Raw genomic sequence first — 22734 nt, 5'->3', positions numbered from 1 at the left:
GAGCAAAGCACCAAATCCCAAAATCACTCCTTCTCTCTCCTCTTTCTCAAGTCTCAACAATGGCAAAAGTGTAGTAGCTCCCGCGATGGAGGGTGTTCAGTGACAACGACATTGAAATTAGTGCTGCGCAGTAGCTAGCTGTGACTCCGACAATGGGTAGTGATGGCGTCTCTAATTAAATCAATCATTCTCGTCCACCAACGTCGGCAAGAATTATGTCCAAGAGCTCCTTGACAAAGCTCCCAGGTCATTAATTTCAAGGTGAAATGGTCACCCCTACCCTTTGGGGTACCCTTTGTTTCTAGGGTTTTCGTTTAATTCCGCCAAAGCTGGTGGTGTTGGTGGACGGTTTAATGGGAGGGAGATGATGGTGTCAGTGAACATGATGAAGATGGTAGTGTCGGTGTTAAGCTTCAATGGAGGAAGTAGCTTGGACACCATTGTTAGCATTGATAAACGTAGTTAGGATCTAGGCCACGTGTTTGTGATGATTAAGTAGCTGACAAAGCAAAAGGATGAGTTGGCTGTTGAGTAAGCACTAGATTGACATAATATGTTGATCATGAAGATCAACTAGGCGAGCCCAAAAAAAGTTTGTGCCGTGCTATGTTGATCATTAATATCTCGGTGTGTTACATCATGCTATGAAATACTTGAGTATTATTTATATTTTTTGGTAAAGTGGTTAGAAAAAAAAAATTAAATTAGGAATGAATCGTGAGTTAGCTTGTTATGCTTGTACAGTTATGTTAGATTTTGAAAATGATGTATAGATTTTCAAATATAATTCATGGCTCACATGCTTGCCTCTCATTAGTCTCGTACCGTAAGGCTCGGGGTAAGTAAAGCAATTTTCATGTCATGTTTGATCGACCCTTGAGCTAGACGTCTAGCCCGTGGAGGAGCAAAAAATTAAATGAGAATGAATGTGACCTTTATATTATTTTGAGCTGACGATTGGCGTTGTATGCGTGTCATTAATCTTCATACTTCATTTTTTTTTCTCCCGCCTTTGGAGAGCTTTACCTTTTCGTTTCACGCTACACTCACTCTCTTTCCCCTCCATTGAAGCGTACTCTAAATTTTACATTGAAACGGCTTCTGAGCTTTATCTCCTGAAGCAGATTCTGGGCTTTCAATCCTCCATTGAAGCAACTTCTGAGGTAAGATTTTTTTTTTCCCTTCTCTTTTGATCATCGAACATCAATTTCACAACTTTTCTTTTGATCATTGAATATCTAGGGTTAGGTTTAACATTATCCTTAATTTAATTGCCAGTACAATCAATTTATGGTTCTTCAAAGGTTAATTGTTGAAATGTTGGCTTTAATTACTGAAGTTATGAAAAATTAAAATGAGCAATTTTGTTGTTAGAATTTTGCTATGTGCAATTTACTCTGATATTCTTAAGTGAGAAGTATTTTTTGTGATTCTTTGAGCCTAATTTGATGATTGAGTGAAATTTGGTTGCTAATGTGTTGCCATTTTCACGCCTAATCGAGTCCATGGCCTGAGCATTTTTGAGGTTATTGGAGCCCAAGCCGAGCTTGGGTTTTGAGGTTCGTTACGCTTTGAGCTCAAACCAAGCCTGCTATAATCCTATTGAGCTCCATCCGAGCCTATTTCTGTTTGAATTGGCAATGGCTCAAAGGTTTAGCACCCTGTTATTGAGCTCCTTTTAGAAAATTTGATGATTTACAAGGCCTCAATACCGTTAACCACTTCAATTATCCAGCCTAGTTTTCTAGGTTATAGTTTTGATCCATATGAATTAGGAAGTTACAAATTAGAATTGAAGGAGGGGGATTCAAACTTATGACCTATCGTTTACAGACCCCTTCAAGATTTGCGACTTTGTAGGCTTTAGTTTATAACCCTTATATGTTAGGATGGAAAATTATGACACTAGGCCTTTTCTCGCTAGCAAGGGTGGCTGCCCCTCCTGCCTGAATCAAGGATAGACTTGGTTTAGATTTAAGTTGGATCCTTCCCCCTTGTCCTATCCCATGGAAAGTATGGGTGGTTGCGATGTCACTTTGATCAAAGGTCGCTCGATTAGCTTGAGGACTTTAAATTTGGTTTTCTAGTCTTATTTTGTCTGATTATAGTATTTTTATTACGTAGATTTTTTTTTTTAATATTCATTATCTTTCTTCTGAATTCATGTTTGTATTTCATTGGTACAATATTTAATTTTGGAACAAGCATCATTTGAGGGATATCGAGTTACTGAAACTCTAATCAAACAAAACTGAAATGAAAAGCAAGAGGACCCTTAGACTAGGTACCCAGTAATGCTCAAGCTTATATATTTGAGGCTTTGAGCTCAAGCCTTTCAAAGCTGAGATTCGATTGCCTCAGCTACACCCCTAATCCAATGAGAGGAGATTGTTGAGGGAGGGGAGAAAGTGAAAGTTTTTCGTAGATTATTAATTGATTTTTTCCCCCCCTTTTTTTTACCCTACAGCTTTTAAGATCATTTAAAGTGTTATAGTTCCTATTTTCTTCGTTATCATTGTCATCATTTAGTGACACTTGGTGTGTGCTGTTATCATTAGTTACATGTGCTTGCAGAATGCCATGGGATATATAATGACAATCTTATATTTTTGTAACTGTAGGAAAGCTTACTTTATTGGATCCTTTATTTCTCATACACTCACCGAACATTGTTGGAGGATAATCTCTGATTCTCTGTTGTTACACTTGTAATCTTGTCAAAAGTGGCGGTGTACTTTTGGTTTAGGCAGAGATGTTGCAGTGGATGGGAGGATCAAGACGGAAGGTTACAACTGTAAGTCCACTTTTAGCTTCAAAATTTTTGGTGCTAGCTCAGATAGATTGATCATGCTTCCCTGAAGTTATTCTTGTTTATCTATAATGTAAAGCTAAACAGAGTTTTCTTCTGAGTTTTCGAGTATCTTGGTTAAAACATTATTCTGTTGATTGTGTTGAGCGATACAAAACTTCATCCTATTTGCAAAGTCAGATTCCTCATTTCATGCCTCAAGGTGTCATTTTTGTTTGATAGCGTGTCAATATATAGTCTAGCTCTGTGTTTTTGTGGTCTTTTCTGATATGGGGCTCCCTACTTTTTTGCATGTTTTTCTTGTCACTTGGAATGGAATGAGCAATGCAGTCTAGGAAGTCAACACAAAAGAGGTAGATAAACCCTCCTTCTTTTTCAATTATTGTCCTTGATGTTATGGTCTTTTGGCATCCTTCTTATTTTTAGAATTTATGATACTTTCTCTCAATGGGTCAATGCCCTGCATTCTGTTGAAGCACTAGATAATAAATATGTTTCAGATTATAATACTGTTCTGTTTAGTATCGCCAAAATGGATATCCGCTGGCCTAGTGGCATGTTACCACCAAAGTCAATGAAGAATTAGATTTTGTATCTCACAGTGAAATGGACGATGGTAGCATATCCGGATCAGCTGTATCTTGTTTACAAATTCTGATATAACGAGTAATTTTGTACTTTTTCATTTGTTGTTGAGTAAAGAGTTGGTATGAAATGAGTGCTAAAACATGCAGATTCTCAGCATTTGTCTATGAATTGCTCTGACTTTGCAGGCAAAAACAATACTTTGAACAAAGGAAAAGACAGCAGCAAGAGACTGCATTTATCGAGAATAATGTTGATGGTTTAGACACATTTGACCATCAAAAGAGAAACCGGTCACTGGATATTTTGAGTCTTCACAATGTTTCAAAAGTTACAGAAGAATGCAAGCCCTTATATGGTACTGGTGAGCAACATCTACTTTTTTATTTTATTTTATTTATTTATTTATTTATTTATTTATTTTTATTATAGTTGTTATAGTGTCAACTCTGTTTAGTTGATGAACTTGATAGCTTGTCAGTCAAAGTCATTTTTGTTCAATATTACTAACTGGTTATCAAAAGTTCGAGGAAAGACCTATAAGGCGTTATATAATACTTTAGCTCCTAGCCTCCTTGATGTTAGCATGTGTAAACAAAATTAGCACATATTGCAGATTGCAACTCCCTCAGTTTCAAAATAGAGAGCATCTTTATTAGCCTATTTTCAATTTCAAATTACAAGTTATTCTACTTTATTAATCTAACATTAATTATCATGTCATAGTATCAATGTGAGATCGTAGTTATTTTTATTTTTATCAACTATTACAAATCCATTATATATGTAAGTTTCCATTAGAACTGCATTATGACTAAATTTAGTTGAATTCTTGACATTTGTAATATTGATTAAAATGCCTTGTATTTGGAAATTGAGAGAATATTAATCAACATATCTTTTAGTTGCAAGTGTGCCTCCCATGTTATTCTAAATAATACGTTCTTTTCTCTTTGACTAATATTTCTATACTATGTTTTGTGACAATTTAAATCCTAGTGTTAAGTGTGTGTGATTCCCTTTGTCTTCAAATGAATGCCCTGCTAGGCTTAGATACATTTTATTTGGCTTGCTTCATTAGTTCCATAACTTTTATAACATGTAAGGAGTGCATGGAATGACGGAAGTCAATAAGCTCATGTGATGATGTGAGAGATAGAAATTAAAAAAGGGAAACTTTGCAAAAATATATTGAACTTCCATAGAAGGAAAAGGTTGCAATATTTATGGAGCGGAAGAAGTACTTTTAAGTAGAGGAGTGTAGCCTTTTCAATATATATTGTACTCCTTATAAGATATATATATTTTCTTTTTTCTTTTTCCTTTTGGGGGTCCAAATGAGCCATAAGCTCTCAATCTTTGCCACTAGGGCAAGACCTCATTGTTAGTATATAATTTAAAATTAGTCTTTGTTTGGTTCATCTGATCAATCTGAAACTATTTTATTTTATCTGTAACTTTTTTTATTTCATCTAAATGTATTTATTCTGGAATAGAATATAATAAGATGAAATAACACGAAACATACAGTCCCTAATGGTTCTATATTCTTCACTGTGCGTTGTGTACAATTTTGTAGATTCTTCTTTTTAATTCTTGTATGAACAAATGCACCATGCTTGAGCTTTTCCTTAATATTTGTCTTATGATGATGTGGCAGAGAAATTTTCAAGTATTACCAAAAAAGCTGCTTGTGAAAGCTTTGCTGAAGATGTGTATTCAAGTAAGTAGATACATGCTGAACTGGTCTTAAATTTATGTCTTAATGTTTTCAGCATCATGTCATATAATTCCTCAATCGCAATTTTATATGATCAGGTTTCATTGGGAAGTCTGGAGGCCATGATTTTCCAGCAAGCTATCATACTTCCATGAGCTCTCCAATGCTGAAGTCTGGTGAACTCACTGCTACGGCGTGCACACTGCCTACTGGAACAAGTACGTACTCATTACATTTTGCAACCCGGGTCCATAAAAGTTATAGTCATTGAAACTAAAAGAGTAAGATAATATGCTGAACCAGGGGTTCCCTCATCAAATCAAATGGGAAGAGTGTCCTCAAAAAGGTCAGTAGTTCATATCTACAAATAATTCACCAAGAAAGTGTTCAGGTGTCTACGCATCTTGATTATTGTATTTTGCAAATAATAACCTTTTTCTATCTTACCTGACATTTTTTTTACTATTGTTTTGTTCATTAATTTGTGATATTCCTCAATTCTCATGGGGCTTTTTGATTGACAAGAGTAACTTTGATTTATTGAAATGATTTTGTTGGCGATTCCAGCACTAGGGAAACCAGCACTTCAAGAGTCCAAAATGTTGAGTCAGAATATGTGAAAAGTGCCTCATCGATTCGTAAGTTATTGAACAAATTAAGTTGAAATATTTCATGTCATTTTTTTTAAGTCTTAATGGCCTATTTGATAGGTAGTCATGGTGATGAATGTGCATGTAACTTGGCAAGGAAAGTCTCATGGTAATGGATCTCCATCCCGAATAATGTGTTTTCCTTCATAAATTTTCATTACCGCTCAATAGCACCTCTACAAGTGGTAATGGATGGCAATAAAATTTATGAAGAAAAAGAGATATTTGTGGGTGAAAGCAAGCATTACCATGGACATTCTCTTTTCTTACAAAATTACATTATAAATTTATTACCATGATCACCATTATTACTGCCTATCAAATGGAGTTAAAGGTTCTTTTTTCTAAGAAGACACTGTTTCTCATATAGATTCATTGCTGTTGTTTACTCAATATATCTAACTACCCTGTCCTTCGTTGTTTTCAACATACTAGAACCATCCATTTTTGATATAATTGGCGATGATGGAGCTGTTGGCATTTCAGAAGGAGAATCTGCACAGGAAACTCATGTTGCTTTCTCCATTGAAGGTGCTGTAGTTTGACGCTGCAATAGTCTTCTGGTCTGACATGTCAATTTGTTTTCTGGTTTAGTCACTTCTGAAAGGAGTTTGAATATTATTGTCTGAAAAGATAATGAGGATGACTGTATGAGTGTCACAAATAGTTTATAGATAAGAGTTTAAAAAGCTTTGTTAGAAGAATAAGTAGTTTTTATTTTTGTTGGTTCTTCATCATTAACAGGTCCACATATTGTTTGTATCTAATGCTCTCTAGTAGCTGCTTTTCTAATTCAGGTTTAGGTAAAGTGGGAACAGAAACACCTTTGCAGTCGCCACAACGTCCTGGAAGGTATTAGTTTGTTTTATATAAATTTTTTGGTTTGTTGGGGGTGTCTGGCAAAGTACCTATAAGAATTAGGAATATAGCAATCATAGAAGTTTCTTGGAGGAGTAATAAGGCATTCATAGAGGAATCTTGGAGAAGTAATATGAATTGTATTGCTCAAGTTATCAAGTCTAGTATTGGTTTCTAGAATAGCTTGAGGTTCATAGTTGTGAGTTTGTTAATCTCATTTCTGTATTACCTGTCCACTTAACTAATACCATTTAACATGTTACTTAAAACACCCATGCACGATTACTAGTTAGTTTCAAATACCAGCACAATGTTAATCTGTGATCATTAAATACCAATGTGATTAGTGATAAAAGTTTTATCTATGTGCATATCTGGGTCAAATATTTTAGTAGGAAGAGAGTATCATTTTATAGTTGTTAATGATGGTATTATTATGGGCTGTTGTGTGTTTTGTTTGCCTTTCTGTATCACTTAAAGCTTATGTTATATCCAATCTACTGCCTCTTGCCACCTTTTTTTGCAACTGAGTGAAATGAGTGAAGTGACAATCCATATAGCCAGGGTAGCTGCATTTGTTACCACTATACTTATCTTTTCAGTCTTATGTAGTTAACTAGTTATGCATATGAAATTAATTTTACCTGATCTCTATTTCTGGACTATCATTGATGAACTATCACTGCATATAATTTTTTTGATGAATACAGTAAAGTGAATGATGAACTGACCACATTTACCAAGGCTGCTAAAAATATCTACTCATGCAAAAACATCAATACGGTGCTGGATAACCTTGATATGGAAGTGGTGAGAACATCACTATGCACTATTTTCCTTAGTCCTCATTAGACTGTTGCTAGAGTTCATAATTGTTTGTTGTTTTTTATGATTATTTAGAAATGCCCTTGGTTATTGAAGGCAGGGAGTCACTGCTGTCACATTCTTGATAATGTAAATGCTGGAATGCTTAATGCAGGATGTTGAAAAACCATCTTGTCACAATCGCTTATTTGGAGATGAACTTTATCCAATTGACAGTATTGAGCATGAACTACGGACATTCAAAAATGGCATGCAACTTGATGGCAGGCAATGCGAGATAAACTCCTTCTATGACGAAGATAGACATGATATTTTCTGGAATGGTATGTCATACAAATATCATTTGTTTTCTTTCTGAAACATTCAAGTCTAATGTTTATGTGCATCTTTTTTCCAATCTAGTTTTGTCATGCAAAGAGGCGTGAAGTAATGTTCTATGAAAATTTGACTTTCCAGAATCCATTGTACTAATACAGAGGTTAAAATCAGTTTTTAAAATCCAAACTATTCTTCTATCCTTTTTCTGAAAGTTTCAATGTTCAATACAGGTTTTGACCCCCCCTCCTCCCACCCCTAGAAACTGTGTATCTGGGGGTATTCCTTAATTAAACATTACAAGGTTGTAGAGAGGTTCATTTTTTAATTTGTATATTTTATGCTTGTTAGTGCTATGGCTGAATACACTACTCTGTGCTCATGCTCAATTTCTTACAAATGTGTTCAATTAATATCCTTTGTTAGTTTAATTTCATATATTGTGAACTTTTGAAGATGAACCTGCCTGATATTTTCTTTTTCTCCCCCCCCCCCCTGTTTTTTTCTTTTCCTGTTACCAGATAGCTCTCCCTGCTTGGACGACTATAATAAGATTGATGAGATATGTGGAGTGAACTGGAAGAATTATGATACTAGTCATGCTACTAATAACACTTTTACCTGGAGAAATGATTTATCAGATATGAAGTTTGAAAGGTGTTATTCACAATCACCTCCAAGGTACCTTTGTGTCTGACGTGTCATTGCTTTAGCTCTTTTGATGGACATACTTTCTTTACTCATTGTGGTAATTTTATGCAGGTTTCAGGAGAAGATACCTGATAGATCTGACTTTTTAGGTGCTGTTAACTTGTGATTAGTTTGCTCTACATTTAGATGAAGCAGCTTCATTGAGCAGTGCTTATTGACGACCACTTCTTGTTTGTTTTTTACTCATCATAGATGGAGATTGCTGTTTTCCTGCATCTGATGAACCCAGGTATGTTTTATAGTTCTGGATTGTGACAATGAAAAAAAGGAAAAAATAGCACGGTCAGGAGATTATCGTGCTTAATCATTTTGTTTGGATTTGTGTTATAGATACTCTTCGTTTGTGTGCAATTATCATCCACAAGGCCGCTTTTCTCCGTTGAAGAAATTGAAAGATACGAGGGACTGCCTGACCTCGTTTAGGTGGGAGTTATTTTCTAAAATTTGATGATTACTTTTTTTGCATGACCTCGTATAGCTGATGGTACTATGCTTTGTCCTTCCTGTTTTATGATCATGGTGCAGTGGAGAATCTTGCTCTTCCACTGCAGGTATTACCCTCAAGATAAATGGTTTGCATTTCTTACCTGCACTCTATTAAAAGAATTTTCATTTCGTTTGAATTTTAAAGGTGAACGTTTAAAGTACTTGCTTCAGCTTAGCCGTCTTTCTCCCAATTGTGGGATATCCTAAAATCATGTCTATTTTCTTTTGTATTGCTTTTGCTTTTCAGTAAATTCTAGACTGCTTTCCAGCAAGATTTTCATTTTTTCCTTTAAAAAAAATTAAGAATGGAAGGTTTTTAGTGACACAATAACACCATTCTCCCTCAATTTGGAATAGTTTAAAATGAGATTTGATTGATCAGTTTTCCTGATTTTTTTTGACAATTGATTGTTCTGAAAAAAAAAAACTTTGGCTATCTAAACTTGAGATGTATATTGGGTGTTATTTTCATAATGCAGATAAATTTTACTCTTCATATACTGTACTGTTAAAGTACTTGCATTCTTTCTAAAAATGTCAGTGGGAGGTGAGAGCACTGCTGATATGCCATCTGCAAGACACGTAAGAAGATATGGAAAGGAATTAAAGGATCTGGACATGCCATGTAAGTCAAACAATTTTGATGAAGATATTTGGAACATTATGCCCACTACAATGAGAGAAGGAAAGGAATGCCACTCGTCAAGGAAACAAATGAGATCAGGTCTCTCGCACTTGAAGTCTGCCTTATTTTCACGGAGTCCTGTCAATGAACGTGAAGATAATCTCCTGTTTGAAGAAGAGTTCCCATTGCCCAAAATGAAAACAAATCCCAGGTCTTCCTTCGGATCATTTGAGAAAAGCCAACATCGGAGTGGAGATTCAGTCAATCTTGATGGAGTTGAATTTCATAGATCTAAATGTTATTTGGATCGTTCTGCAAAAGATAATCCTGAAAAATTTTCATCAGAAAAAGCTTTCCACCAACCATTACGTTCAAGGCAATCCTATGGTACATCTTTCATCTCGAAAGCTGATTATGGGGAAAGCTCGCTTGGTGAGCAAGACTTTAAAGTACATGTTCAGTCTTCAAATTCTTCTGAAGTTTTTGGAGACATTGAATCTGCATTTCCAGCTCCAGAGTTATCAGTGCAGGAAAGTGTGACTGAGGAAAGGAGGGACAGGCTTCAGAGCCAGACACCATGGCATGAAAACCTAGACCCAGTTTCCATGGGAGACAGAAATATGACACCAGAAAGCAGGTTGCCTATTCAAGAAACTACTTTAAAGGACTATAATGGGTCTCAGGATACGTCAAATAATGATTTCTCTCAAGAAGTAATCGCTGATGCAGATAATGTGCAGAGCTCTCCCAGGACTCCCACTAAAGAGTCAGTTGAGATGCTGTTATTCAATTTCTTTCTCTAGTGCCTATTTCTTTTAATTTGACTATAATTAGACTTGTTAAATCTAACACTGAACTCTGATCTAACCGTTTCTGTGTGCTATCAGATCGCTAGGCAGCGTTCCAGTTTTGTGTCAACAGGAAGTCAAAGGTAAGGATGTCCTTTTATTCTTCAGATTTCAAGAACTGGTAGTTCTTTCATGTCTGATACTTTTATTGGCTGTTTTACGGGCAAAGCTGTGGATGATGACAGTCTAAATGGAGCTAAAACAAAGACCAAGATGATTGATCCATGTTTCCAACTCATGACAGTTGAAAGGTGTGTCTTAAAACTTTTCAGTATGCCAAAGAAACAAACTGTTGTTTGGAATGCCATGAGGATGTTCTAATGTGTGTACATCGTATATCATTTTTTTTTTCTTTGACTAAGGTGCATGTACATGATAAATATCTAGAGTCCTTTCTTCCCTGTCAGATATGTTGATAAGTAGTACGACTGTACGAGTACTTCTATGATAATAACAATGTGACATTGCTCTTTGTGCGAATGTATTGATTCCGATGAGTGCGAAATTAAATGCTTTGTCTTCAGATTCCTGGCATATAGTTTTGCTCAGCAAAACAATCTTGATATAGATTTGGGGATATCATAGTTGAGTCTTGCCAAAGATGGCAAAGATGGAACCCAGCTTTGAGCCTTTGATGCATACAATGATACAATTGACTGTTTAAGTTAAACTGAAAGGGTTATATGATTAGATACTGAAGTACTAGTAAAATAAATTCTTAGAATATGTTCTTTAACTTATTTCATAAGGTTTTTTTTTTTTTTTTTTTTTTTTTTTTTTTTTTTTTTTGACAAAGTTATTTTCACAAGTTTGATTACTCGTTCTTGTTGGAATAAGACCAAATCTAGATAAAAAATTTAGATTACTTGAATTAAATTAATCTATTATTCACTAACTATTTTAAATTATATACTGCACTTGAAGAGGTTGGAGAATATCTTAATTTTTTTTAAGGGTAAAATAGGAAAATAAATATATGGATAATGAACTCATAAATAGAAAGCCTGGATTAGTTGTGTTTTTCATACAGCTGCAATTAAGCAGATAGTTTCGAATGTGCCTTAATCCTATAATAGCAAACTGTTCTAAACTTCTAATTATGGACCATCAACAATGTTAGTGGATTTAAACCAAACAGAACACTCTGTATTTATCCCTTAAATTTAATCTTAATTTTAGGCCACCATTCCATAAGAAACAGAGTTTGTTTATAAATAGGATAAACCATTATATTTTCAAAGAGAAGTTTACATATATATAGATCAAACATTCAAACTCGAAAAAATTCATTAGCTTATCAAATAATTTTTTAAAACAAAATGAAGCCAACGTTAGTTCTGTTCATGGGTTTGATTATCGGCATGGTGCTGATAACAAACAACCAATTGGTTGCAAATGCACAATCACAGATGTTCATGAGCAATGAAGAATGCGACAGACCCGATCCTCCTTCACACTGCCTTGCTAACCCACAGCACAATTATGTTGATGAGCCTGCTATCGAACATCGTCGTAGTGAAACTTGAATGTGGTTAAGCATAATCCAGTTGATAACCTAAAGTTGCAACTGTATTGCTATATTATTGTACGGAGTATGCATGTATATTTTTCCGATAGCAGTTGTACAAAAATAAACTTGCTACCGGATTTGGAGCTATGCAAATCTTTCTATTCTGTTACCCTTCTTGTTTGAGGAAATCCTCAACCTAGGATATAAATTAAAGATGTTAATTTGAATTTTGTTTCTCATTAGTGTTTATCAAGAAACAATTTATAGAAAACAACTTTATCCTAAGAAATGTACGTTGTATTCCAGAAAGTTAGCTACACAATGGGTTTAGTTGGCCATATATCAGTATGCAAATAGCCTTATAATACATAAATACCAACAAAGTGTTAGCTCATTTGGTAGATTTATTACCTTAGATAGTTAGATCCTAAACATATGGGTATTACTTGGGTAAGTTGGATTAGGAATTCTCTTACCCTCCTCTCTACTTTCAAGCGCTTGGCCCGATGAGGATTGAGGTCTGGTTAGGATCCTCCTTGTCTTAAAAAAAAAAAAAAATGGTCAATTAGTCTCACATATTGGATCTTTCTACAATGTTGATTTTATTGGTATGTAATTAAATTTAAACTATTTATTAACTCTAGGAGCTAAGAATATATATATATATATGTTAAAAAAAAGGTATGCCTTTAAGGGTGAGTTTTTTCAAACTCTTTCATGAAGATAACTAAAGTTAGGTTATGAATAGTTTAAAAGTCAAAAACTCAAAACAAGATTATGTATTTTTATCATTTGCGGTATTTGGTCAGTAAAGATAAGAATGTAGAAATTTGATCCAAAGCATGCAGGCAGCAAGCCTACGTATGAAAATATAAAATACTCCGTAATGAACACAAATAGTATGTAACCTTATAGGTGTGACACTGTGACCGTGTGATTGTTTTATTTATAGATATATTAACCTGTAATGTACTTCGTATATATTACAACAAAATAAACAATTAAATTAAACTAGGATTTTTTTGCAACAAAAAAAAAAAAAAAAAAAAAAAAAAAAAAAAAAAAAAACGAGGATTTTGCCTTGAGAGTAGTCTCAGACTCGTTTTACAATATTAACAATAGTAGTAGTAGTAGGGCAACGTGAGCCAATTAATAATTAGTAGCATGCTTCTACTACTAATAGGGTTTTTTTTTGCATGTACTACTAATAGGGTTTTTTTTGCATGTATCAAACACCGGTAGGGTACAAACGTAGCAGGGGCAACACCAGTCCAAAACACTACAAGAAGACCCTTCTTCCCCAGGGCACCAAACACATTGTTTATCCCTACATCTGCTCACGCCTTTGCAACATTGGCTATCTATCTGGCACGGATGGTTGCAATCACCAATTCAAAGTCATGGCAATTAGTTGTAGGATTGATCCCAAAATCATTTAGAATCGGGAGGGAACCTTTAACCACTTAAGATATCCCTCACTTTCATGTTTATACTTTTTGTGTAACGTTATATATTTCACATGTGTGTGATTTTATACAAGTTTTGTTTAATTTGAAGGACCGGAGATTGTTAATTATTAATTAAATGAGGGTGGATTACCACTTAATAGTTGCCAAGGCAACTCTTGGCAACTATGTAGATAGAAATGCTATAGCATACGTACACATTACGAAATTAAAGTAGTTTGGACAGTTGGACTATACAAGTTTTGGTAAATGGTAAACAGTACTCCCTCCGTTTTTAACTCTATGAACTTTAAGCATCCTTGTCCTACGGCTACTAGGACTTTCTTTTGGAAAATGCTGCTCTAAACATTACCTTTTTTTTCTTTTTTTTTTTAAATTAATTAATTTATTTTATTTATTTTCTTATAGGCTAGAGATGAGATTGCACGGAGTTTTAGATAATTTAATAAAAAAAGATGTAATGGGTAGATAATGTTATTATTTTATTGAAAAGTAAAGTGGTATGAAAGGGAGTAGGGATCAGTATTGAGGAGTAAGAAATGATAAAGTAAGGAAGAGTTAGGACATTAGTGGGTAAAGATATATTATTAAATTGTAAGAGTTTTCCAAAAATGGAACTCTAGCTTATACATACATATATATATATATATATATATATATATATATATATATATATATATATATATATATATATATATATATATATATATATATATATATATATATATAAAAGCTAGGATTTTATTAGGAAGTACCTTGTACGTAGCATAATATAACATGTAATACAATTATACTATAGTAATTCACATATCACAAATTCTTGAATAAGACGAACTTTTATTAATTTATTGTAAGACGGGTTAAAGTTATCTTTAAAATATTTAAAGCTACCTTTTTATACTACAAAAGTAACCATTTTTATAACAAAATTTTACCCTTAAAAAATATTTATAATGTATTGTATTAGTTGTATTAGCTTTCAAATCATGTATTTATTAGAATTTACACATTAAAATACAATTATAAAACTTAAAAGTTACCCTTAACGGGATTAATGTTACCCTTAAATTGACTGTCTTACAATATAATTATCGTAAGCCCATCATACACAAGGCTTATTGTTCACATATTACTTTCCTTTATTTTTTATAATGCAACAATTTAACGTACTTTTACGCGATTCATATGATAACCTTAATTGATTTTTATTTTAACTTCTAAATAAATAAATAAAATTAAATTCATTTTATTATGTACTCTATATTATTATATTCTTGTACTAGTCACTAACTCACTATATGTATATATATGCACAATATCAACCTATATAATACCTCTAGATATGCATATTATTATCAAATTCATTCATCTTTGGTATAATACGATATTATGTTATTTGAATATATTCGATATGTAGTATTATCTTTTGCAATCACTTATTATATTATTTGATTCTGGTGAATCATAGAGATTGTATTAGATTATTATTCACATATTTTTATTGATTTATTGATATTTGATATATTATATTTTATAATCACTTACTATATTGTTTGATATTATAATTTATAATCACTAATTATATTATTTGATTCTTGTGAATCATGGAGATTGTATTATACCAAAGATGATAGGATTTGATAATAATATTGATATTAAGAGATATTCTCTTGATACCTCTAATATTGTGTCTCTAATATTATGATATCTAATACGAGTAACATACAACTGCGGCTTTACCCACATATTAAAGTTTATTATGTCTTTACAAATGTCTTGATTTAGAAAAAAGAGGGAGGAATGTGGGGTTTATTTCTCTAAATTTTATGCTATTTTTTATCATAAAGGTTGTCAACTTTAAAAATTGACGGATTATTATCTTTCTTATCCAGTTATCCTATCTAATATGTCGAGTTTAGAATCATTCATTTTGCACAATAAATTAAAAATAGAAATTCACCTAATGTTTGACCATCTAAAACGTTGGTGGATTAAAAACAGCCAATTTATACCTCTTATTACAACCTTTCATTGCACTAATATATAAATCTTATAAATAATGATTGATAATGGTTTCATTATCTTCAAAAGATTAAGCTGAAAAAATTCAAACTTATTATTTGAATCTCACTCTTTTATTTCATTACCACAAAAAGAAAATGAAGCCAATATTCGCCATGTATTTATGTTTAATTATTAGCACGGTGATAATAACAAATAGCCAATCTATTCCAAATTCAAAGTTAGAGACTAATAAAGTAAACTACATTAATATGGATCCATGCAAAAGAGCCAATCCACCTGTGGAGTGCCAGGCTAACCCAAAGGGCAAGCTGACTGATAGCCAGGCTAACCCTTATACTCGCGGTTGCTTAAAAGCTACTAGGTGCGCTAGGGATGACTGATTGTTCAAGCTAGCTATTAGCTTGCTATTGAAGGTCCTAACTAGCTTAGGCTTCATGTAATAAAATCATTGATATATATGATGAAATGTTGTATGTATTTTGAAATAAAGGGATTTTAATTGGAAATTTTCACTTTTGCTACCAGCAAAACACATGTATTTCACTTTTGCTACCGGAGAAAATTTTATTTTTATTTTACTACCATACAAAAACAAGTTTGTTAAAAATTGCTACCACTTAACACTTTTAGTTACTATTTCCGTTAGTGAGATCTAACAACCCTCATTGCCGCCTCTCCCTCCTCAGACCCCCTCACTGCCTCCCCGTCAGCCACCTCGACCCACCATAAGAAAAAATTAAAAAATAAAATAAAAACACCCAGCCACCATTATTGCCTAGCAACCAACCTCTCCCCGCCAGCGACCGGAGCCCAAAGTGTCGCTCGGCGCCGGCGACCCCACTCCCCCTCCCTTTCCTCCACCGTACCATCCCTTACTCCTCTCAATTACCCACAACAGCTCATCCCACCGCACCACCATTACTCACCTTCAACCTCTCGCAACACCACAAAAAGTCCAAAATGCGCTGAAACTGCTGCTGCTCTTCCCTCCGAACAAGTCGCCCCACTCCCCAGCACCAAAAATCGACACCTCTAACCCTAAACCACCAGCCCGTAACCACCCTTAATGGGTTTTAGGGTTTCGCTTATGGTGTTTTCGGGTGGTGGTTTTGTAACACTCCAATAATTCTCTCTTTAAAACCTGTAAATACCCTTAACAATCCACAAGAGAATTACTGACGTGCTACCGCCACGTGTTCAAACGTTAAGGCTAGTTTCAGAAATTAGCAGTAGAAAACTAACTTAGTTTTAAAATAAGTTCCAAAACTAATAATCAAAACCAAATTTAGTCTTACAAGTTGGAACCATAACGGCCCTTATTCAAAACCTAGTAAAATAGGAAATAAATAGAATTAGAGTCAAAATAAAATCAACTTATGAAATGAAATAAGCTAAGAGATTACCAACGCTCCACTCAAAATCCCATCACCTTGATGCAAGTTCAGTTTATGTAAAAACCTGTGATTAATCTGCTCCCCAATATTACAAGTGTAAGAATTGGATCATTACAGGGTCATTGAAAGGCGAAGGCCATGACCAAGAGAAAACACACAAAAGCACGCAATCAGCAACGCTGAGTACATACAAGCTATGAAATATAGTAAAGAGCCCTAACATGTTACTATAAATCAATCTGCACACACATAATATAATCATTGACTCGAACACATGACTCAATTGTTAACATTACTAAGACTTCACTAATTAATAATAAATAATTCATTTCATTCATTGATTGGGTTAAGCAATAGACCAGGTTGTCCCCCTATGCTCCGTTTCGGAACATTAATAAAAGAAACCCCTATGCCTCCTTTCGGAAACATTAATAAACATCCAATGGCAGACGGGCGCGACTCCGTGGCCACAGCTAGTATGAGATCTCATCTAACTCATTATAATTTTAAAAGTATTTGAAAACAAGAGATTCGTAGATCAGACGACCTCTGAAAAGTACACGGCTAATACCCCGTGAACCCCAACCCCTGTTTGTCAATACTCTAGATGCCCACAAATCCAGAGTTTTATTGCTCATCCTTCTTGCACATTACGTGATTTACCAGTTTAAACTTGGTGATGACTTTAATGCAAAATAATACAACCAATCATACATCCATCATTTAAACAATTCAAATTTTTAATTCAATTCTTGATTTATTAGTGACAAACAATATTTATTATTGAATCCTTTAACTACCTCGGTGTATAAACACCTTAAGTGCATAAGGCACCTCAAATCCTCAACCTCGTCTTATAAGACTTTAATTATCCCTTTACTCATTCCATTTCAATAAACATGAACGAGCAATAGAAATAATTCATTCCACACATTTACGTACCTTTGACTCTTAGCTCACCTTGCAAGTTAATGCATAAATAATACTTACAAGATAAATTAATACGCAATTCTCATACATGAAACAAAACCAGTCATCACATTATTCACCAATCAAACTTACTACCATACAATTCCAACCAATCCACAAGTTTCCTAACATGATTCTAAGGTTTTCCAAGTCCTTAAACATGCTTCTAGAGTCAAGGTTTTTGTATCCTTGTACGTACCTTGAGTAAACGAGTTGGTTGGCCACTTTAGGAACTAAAAATCGTCTTCTACAAAGTCCTCTCCTAAACAAACAATAATAATTCAATCAATACCCAAGCAATATAATTTACAGCAATATTAACTTACTTTAAAACCCCTTAAACCATTGAAATAATGCTTTTAAATTACTTACAATTGTCAAAGTTAATAATTCAATAGTTCAACTATAAGTTTATATGTTAAAATCATGAAAATATAGCTTATAACATAAAATTCCAGCAACTTTAAAGTAAGGATTATAATCTGGAAATTTAGTTTAAGCATATAAAACAACCTCATAAACATCTCTACTTGAAATAATCATTATATAGTAGGTTAGTATGTTAAAAACCTAAAAATCCATCATAAAATCATGATTTAAAACCTTTAAAACCAAGATTTAAAATCTGAAAATTTAATTTAATAGAAGAATGTATGAATACAACAATCTAAACTTGAAATATATAATTAGAATTCAATTAGTTTCATAAAAACTCAATTAAACCTTCAAAATTCAATTAAACAACACTTTAAAACCTTCCTTTTTGCTAGAATTAAAAGCTTATATATTATTCTTAAAATTTCCTACATAAAAACATTAAAATACATACTTATTCATAAAATTACAGCAAGTTTAGAGCTTTATAAAAATCTGAAAATTTATTTTAAACATTAAACCTTCGATAAAAATCAAAAACTGCTCTAAAATCATATTTAGAGGCTGAATTTGGCCATGAGAGGGTGGTACAAACTACCAAAGGTAGTGATTTTTTATTAGAGCGTTGTTTACACACGAAAAACACTATTTTTTTGCAAAAATCAGACGAGTTAGAGTTAAGACGTGATCAAAAAGTGATTAAGAGAAATTAAGAACGGAATTCAGAAATTAATTACAAAAAATTTAGAACTTGCTGTTGAATTAAACATCATCATATTCATAGCAAAATCACAACAAAATCATGCTTAAATTGAATAATTTTAGCAACATGTTTTTAAGCCCTAAAACCATGAAAATCAAGTTTTAAACCCTAACTTCACAAATTATGAAATCTGAAAATTTAAACTACATATCATAATTTATAAACTTGATAATTTCTCATGTTTTTAAAGAATTTAAACATGATTAAAGTAATTAAAACTAACAATATAAATTAAAATAACAATCTTTAAAAATAATAAGGAAGAAGAAGAAGAAACAAGGAAGGAAGGAGGAAGAAAGAAAAACGGCGGCCTGGTGGTTGGGCGACGGTGGTCAGGCGGCAGCAAGGGGTCCTGGGCGGTGCTGCGGTGGCGGAGACGGTGTACGGGGCAACATTTTTTTTTTTTTTTTTACGTGAGATTAGAGGGAAATAAGGGTTTTGGTTTTCCTAGTTTTAATAAAACTAGGATTAAGATTTGGGCTTAAAGTAAGTGGGTTTTAGGTAAAAGAATGGGTTTAGTAGTTTATGGATTAGGTTTGGTTTAGGAATGAACCTGTTAATTAAGAGTTAGGATTAAAATTGATATAGGTTAAGCCGTTTCAAGAGTGTTTATCTATTTGCTTGTTTGTTTGTTATGCGTTTTTTATGTGACTAGCGTTGAGTTCAGGGACGAACTCTTTTTTTAAAGGGGAATAGTATGTACTACCCCTAATAATTCTATACTATATATATATATATATATATATATATATATATATATATATATATATATATATATTATAAAGAAAAGTTTGGTTTGGTTTACTTTCTCTCAAATTTACGAGTAAGTTTTCTTTTAAGTTTCGAGACGAAACTTGTTTTAAGGAGGGTAGATTGTAATACCCGAATATTTTAAGATTTTATCAGATATATTTTATGACTAAAATAAGATATTTTAAATTATTTTATAAATTCTTATACTCTATTTTTGTTATCCTTTATAAATTATCTTAAACCCTATATATATATATATGGCCATATGTGCCGCCGTGGGTGAAGAACTATGACGCAAGACAATTTTTGTACGAGTCTCAATCATCAAATTCAACCTCTCAATTCCTTACATATACAACACCTTTGATTATTCCCTGCTAGCACTTGTTTATCGTTCGACAAATCCTTGTTAAAAAGAGCTCTGACACATTAAACTCCCACCATATAATGATCCTCTTACTTTACAAAAATCAACCTTTTCTTATGCGAGTACATTATATGTGTTAATGTGCGATCTCAAGTTTTCGGAAGGTAATCACACGAATCTTAATTCTTGGAGTTATATAACTATAGATTATTGTTTGTATTGTTTATTATATGTAATCACATAAATTTAATTTGTTTTTGAGTTGTATGTTTATAATCTATTATCTAGTAATCACACCAATCTTAATTTTTGGAATTGTTTAATTATAAATTATTGTTTGAATTGATTGTACAACCTATTATTGTGTGTAAATTTTATGATTTGTTATTTGTATGATAAAGATTTATATATACTCGTATGTGATTAGTGTGTTGTATCTTGTATTATTTGATTTAAGTGTCGTATCGATTGATTGTGTTATTTATGCTAGGGTTTATAATGTTGTTGCTATAGGGAGTATTGCTTTATATTATTGAGGTTTTAGGGTTATTAATGCAGAGTATTGTTTTTGGGTTGTGAGTTAATTATATTTGGGTATTAGTTTTATTGCCCTATAAGAGTTGAGATATATATATATATAAATCGAATTGTTATATTATTTGGGAACCTATGCCATTATTGAGATATTATTTACTAGCTTGTGAATGATTATTTGATCAAGTATGAGATCAAAAGGGTTGAGAATTATTATGTTGTTCTTGGTTTGAGGCTCGGCGTTAATTACCTTAGTCCTTGGCATGTTGGTAAGTTGATAATGATCATGAGTTAAGAATGGGGTACAATCTTTATTTATATACATATATTTTTTATGGTCCCCTACAGTGGGATTTGACCCATATTGGTCATGGTTAGAGGTGTTTTCTGGTTATTGAGAGTATTCAAGTTTTTATACTTGTTGGTTTATTTATTCGAATTACTCATGTCCAAGGCTAGGTATTGAACAAAGAGCATGGCACACTTATGGGATAGATGAGTTTATTGAGTAAAAGATCGTATTATTATTCGAGGTTGAATTGACAAAGGTTATTTTCAGAGTACAATGTGTAATGTAGTTTGGAACTACATTGTTTAATTGAGTTAGTAATGCTAATTATTCCATTATTCTTTATATTATGATATGTGGTGATTACTCAGCTTTTTGCTGACGTGTGTGTTGTTTTGTTGTGCTACTTGTGTTTGCGGCCATGTCTTTTTCTTATGGTGGCCCTGCGACGATCTATTTTGGAATTTGTCCTTAATGGTGAGCAGTCAAGTTTGTCTAAACAGGTTGGTCAAGTGATCGTACCTAAAGGAGATCAAGTGTTTCGATTAGTCTGTTATAACAAGTTTGTAAAGTTATATAAATAGCTCACCTAGTTTATTGGGATTTTGTAAGCCTTAGCACTTGACAAATTGTTGAGTGTGGCGGTAATACATCCGATTTAGGTGTATGCTTCCGCAGTTTTTATTCAAAGGTTGTTTATATTTCCTTTATTTATTACTTATTATTAGCTAGTGAATTGGGGGTGTTACAGGTTTAGGGTTAGGGGTGGCCGAAAAGGGTAGGGGAAGGGGAGGAGGTTATTTCCGGTGGGGGAATGGGGAGGGGGGCTGATTCTGGCGGGGCGAATGGGAGGGGGGTGGTTTCCGATTCGGGATGGGGGTTGGGGAAGCGAGAAGGGGATAAGGGATGGGGAAAGGCTGCGTAGGTGGAGGAAAGGGAGGGGGAGTGGAGTCGCCGGCGCCGGCAGGGCAAAGGGGAGGGTGGCTGACGGATGGTGGTTGGGTTTTTCTTTTTTTTTTAAAAAAAAATTATTATTTTTTTAATTCTTTTAATAAACTTTACGGAACCCTTCCATTAAGTCATTAAGTGGTAGAAATTTTTAACAAACTTGTTTTTGTATGTTAGTAAAATTAAATTAAAATTTTCCCCGGTAGCAAAAGTGAAATACGTGTGGTTTACTGGTAGTATAAGTGAAAATTTCCTAATATTTTAGGATACTATCCTATACTATTTTTCATATAGTGGATTATTTTGGATGCTCATCGTCTGTGGATATATATGTGTGTGTATATATATATATATATATATATATATATATATATATATATATATATATATATATATATATATATTACTATTATTCTACCATTTATCTTGGCTTTTATATTTCCCTATTAATACTTCTCAATCTCTATAAATTGTTTTCACTAAGGATTCACTACCTTAACAAATAATAATATAATATAAATGTTTATTCAATGAATATCCGACTTTTGCTAAAATAGATATTTTAGAGGCAACCTAATCTCATTCAATAATATGAAAAATAACTTTTGGAGGCAGTCATATATACTGTCACTAATGTAAAACTCTTAGGGGTAATCTATATTTTGAAACATGTTTTTGTCTATTCAATTCGTAATTTTAAGTAGCAATTTCTTTTGATTTCATCTTTTAATAATCCGATGGAAACCTATTTTAAATGGGCAAAATTTGATAGTGCTCAAGCTTAACTTGTATTCATTAGGCAGCAAAATATTATGTAAAATAGGATATATTTTGGTAGATTTTCTACTTATCTTCTATCTCTAGAATTTTCATAAGATATTGTTATTATCTTCTTATTTAATTGAATTT

General features: G+C 33.1%; 1 protein-coding gene across 4 annotated transcripts; it reads left to right on the top strand.

Annotated features, from left to right (window-relative positions):
• LOC110687799 lies at positions 1-11639 on the top strand. Of its 4 annotated transcripts, none has more exons than XM_021864440.1 (20): positions 1-1163; positions 2622-2794; positions 3140-3162; positions 3583-3758; positions 5055-5117; positions 5213-5332; positions 5418-5460; positions 5682-5752; positions 6200-6295; positions 6562-6616; positions 7333-7432; positions 7602-7770; positions 8284-8443; positions 8525-8562; positions 8666-8702; positions 8804-8896; positions 8999-9024; positions 9501-10354; positions 10472-10515; positions 10618-11639. In XM_021864440.1, the coding sequence occupies exons 2-20, from the start codon at positions 2753-2755 to the stop codon at positions 10751-10753; spliced, it is 2346 nt and encodes a 781-aa protein (XP_021720132.1). In that variant the 5' UTR covers positions 1-1163; positions 2622-2752; the 3' UTR covers positions 10754-11639. The 4 variants fall into 4 exon arrangements, with proteins under 4 accessions (XP_021720132.1, XP_021720131.1, XP_021720134.1 ...); XM_021864439.1 differs by having other exon boundaries at positions 9501-10350; positions 10602-11638; XM_021864442.1 differs by having other exon boundaries at positions 9501-10350; positions 10618-10710.
• Positions 11640-22734: the final 11095 nt, after the last annotated feature.

This window comes from Chenopodium quinoa, unplaced genomic scaffold (assembly GCF_001683475.1).
Source record: "Chenopodium quinoa cultivar QQ74 unplaced genomic scaffold, ASM168347v1, whole genome shotgun sequence".
NCBI lineage: Eukaryota > Viridiplantae > Streptophyta > Magnoliopsida > Caryophyllales > Amaranthaceae > Chenopodium > Chenopodium quinoa.
The sequence above is the reverse complement of the archived record's forward strand: the minus strand, read 5'-3'. Positions and strand labels throughout refer to the sequence as shown.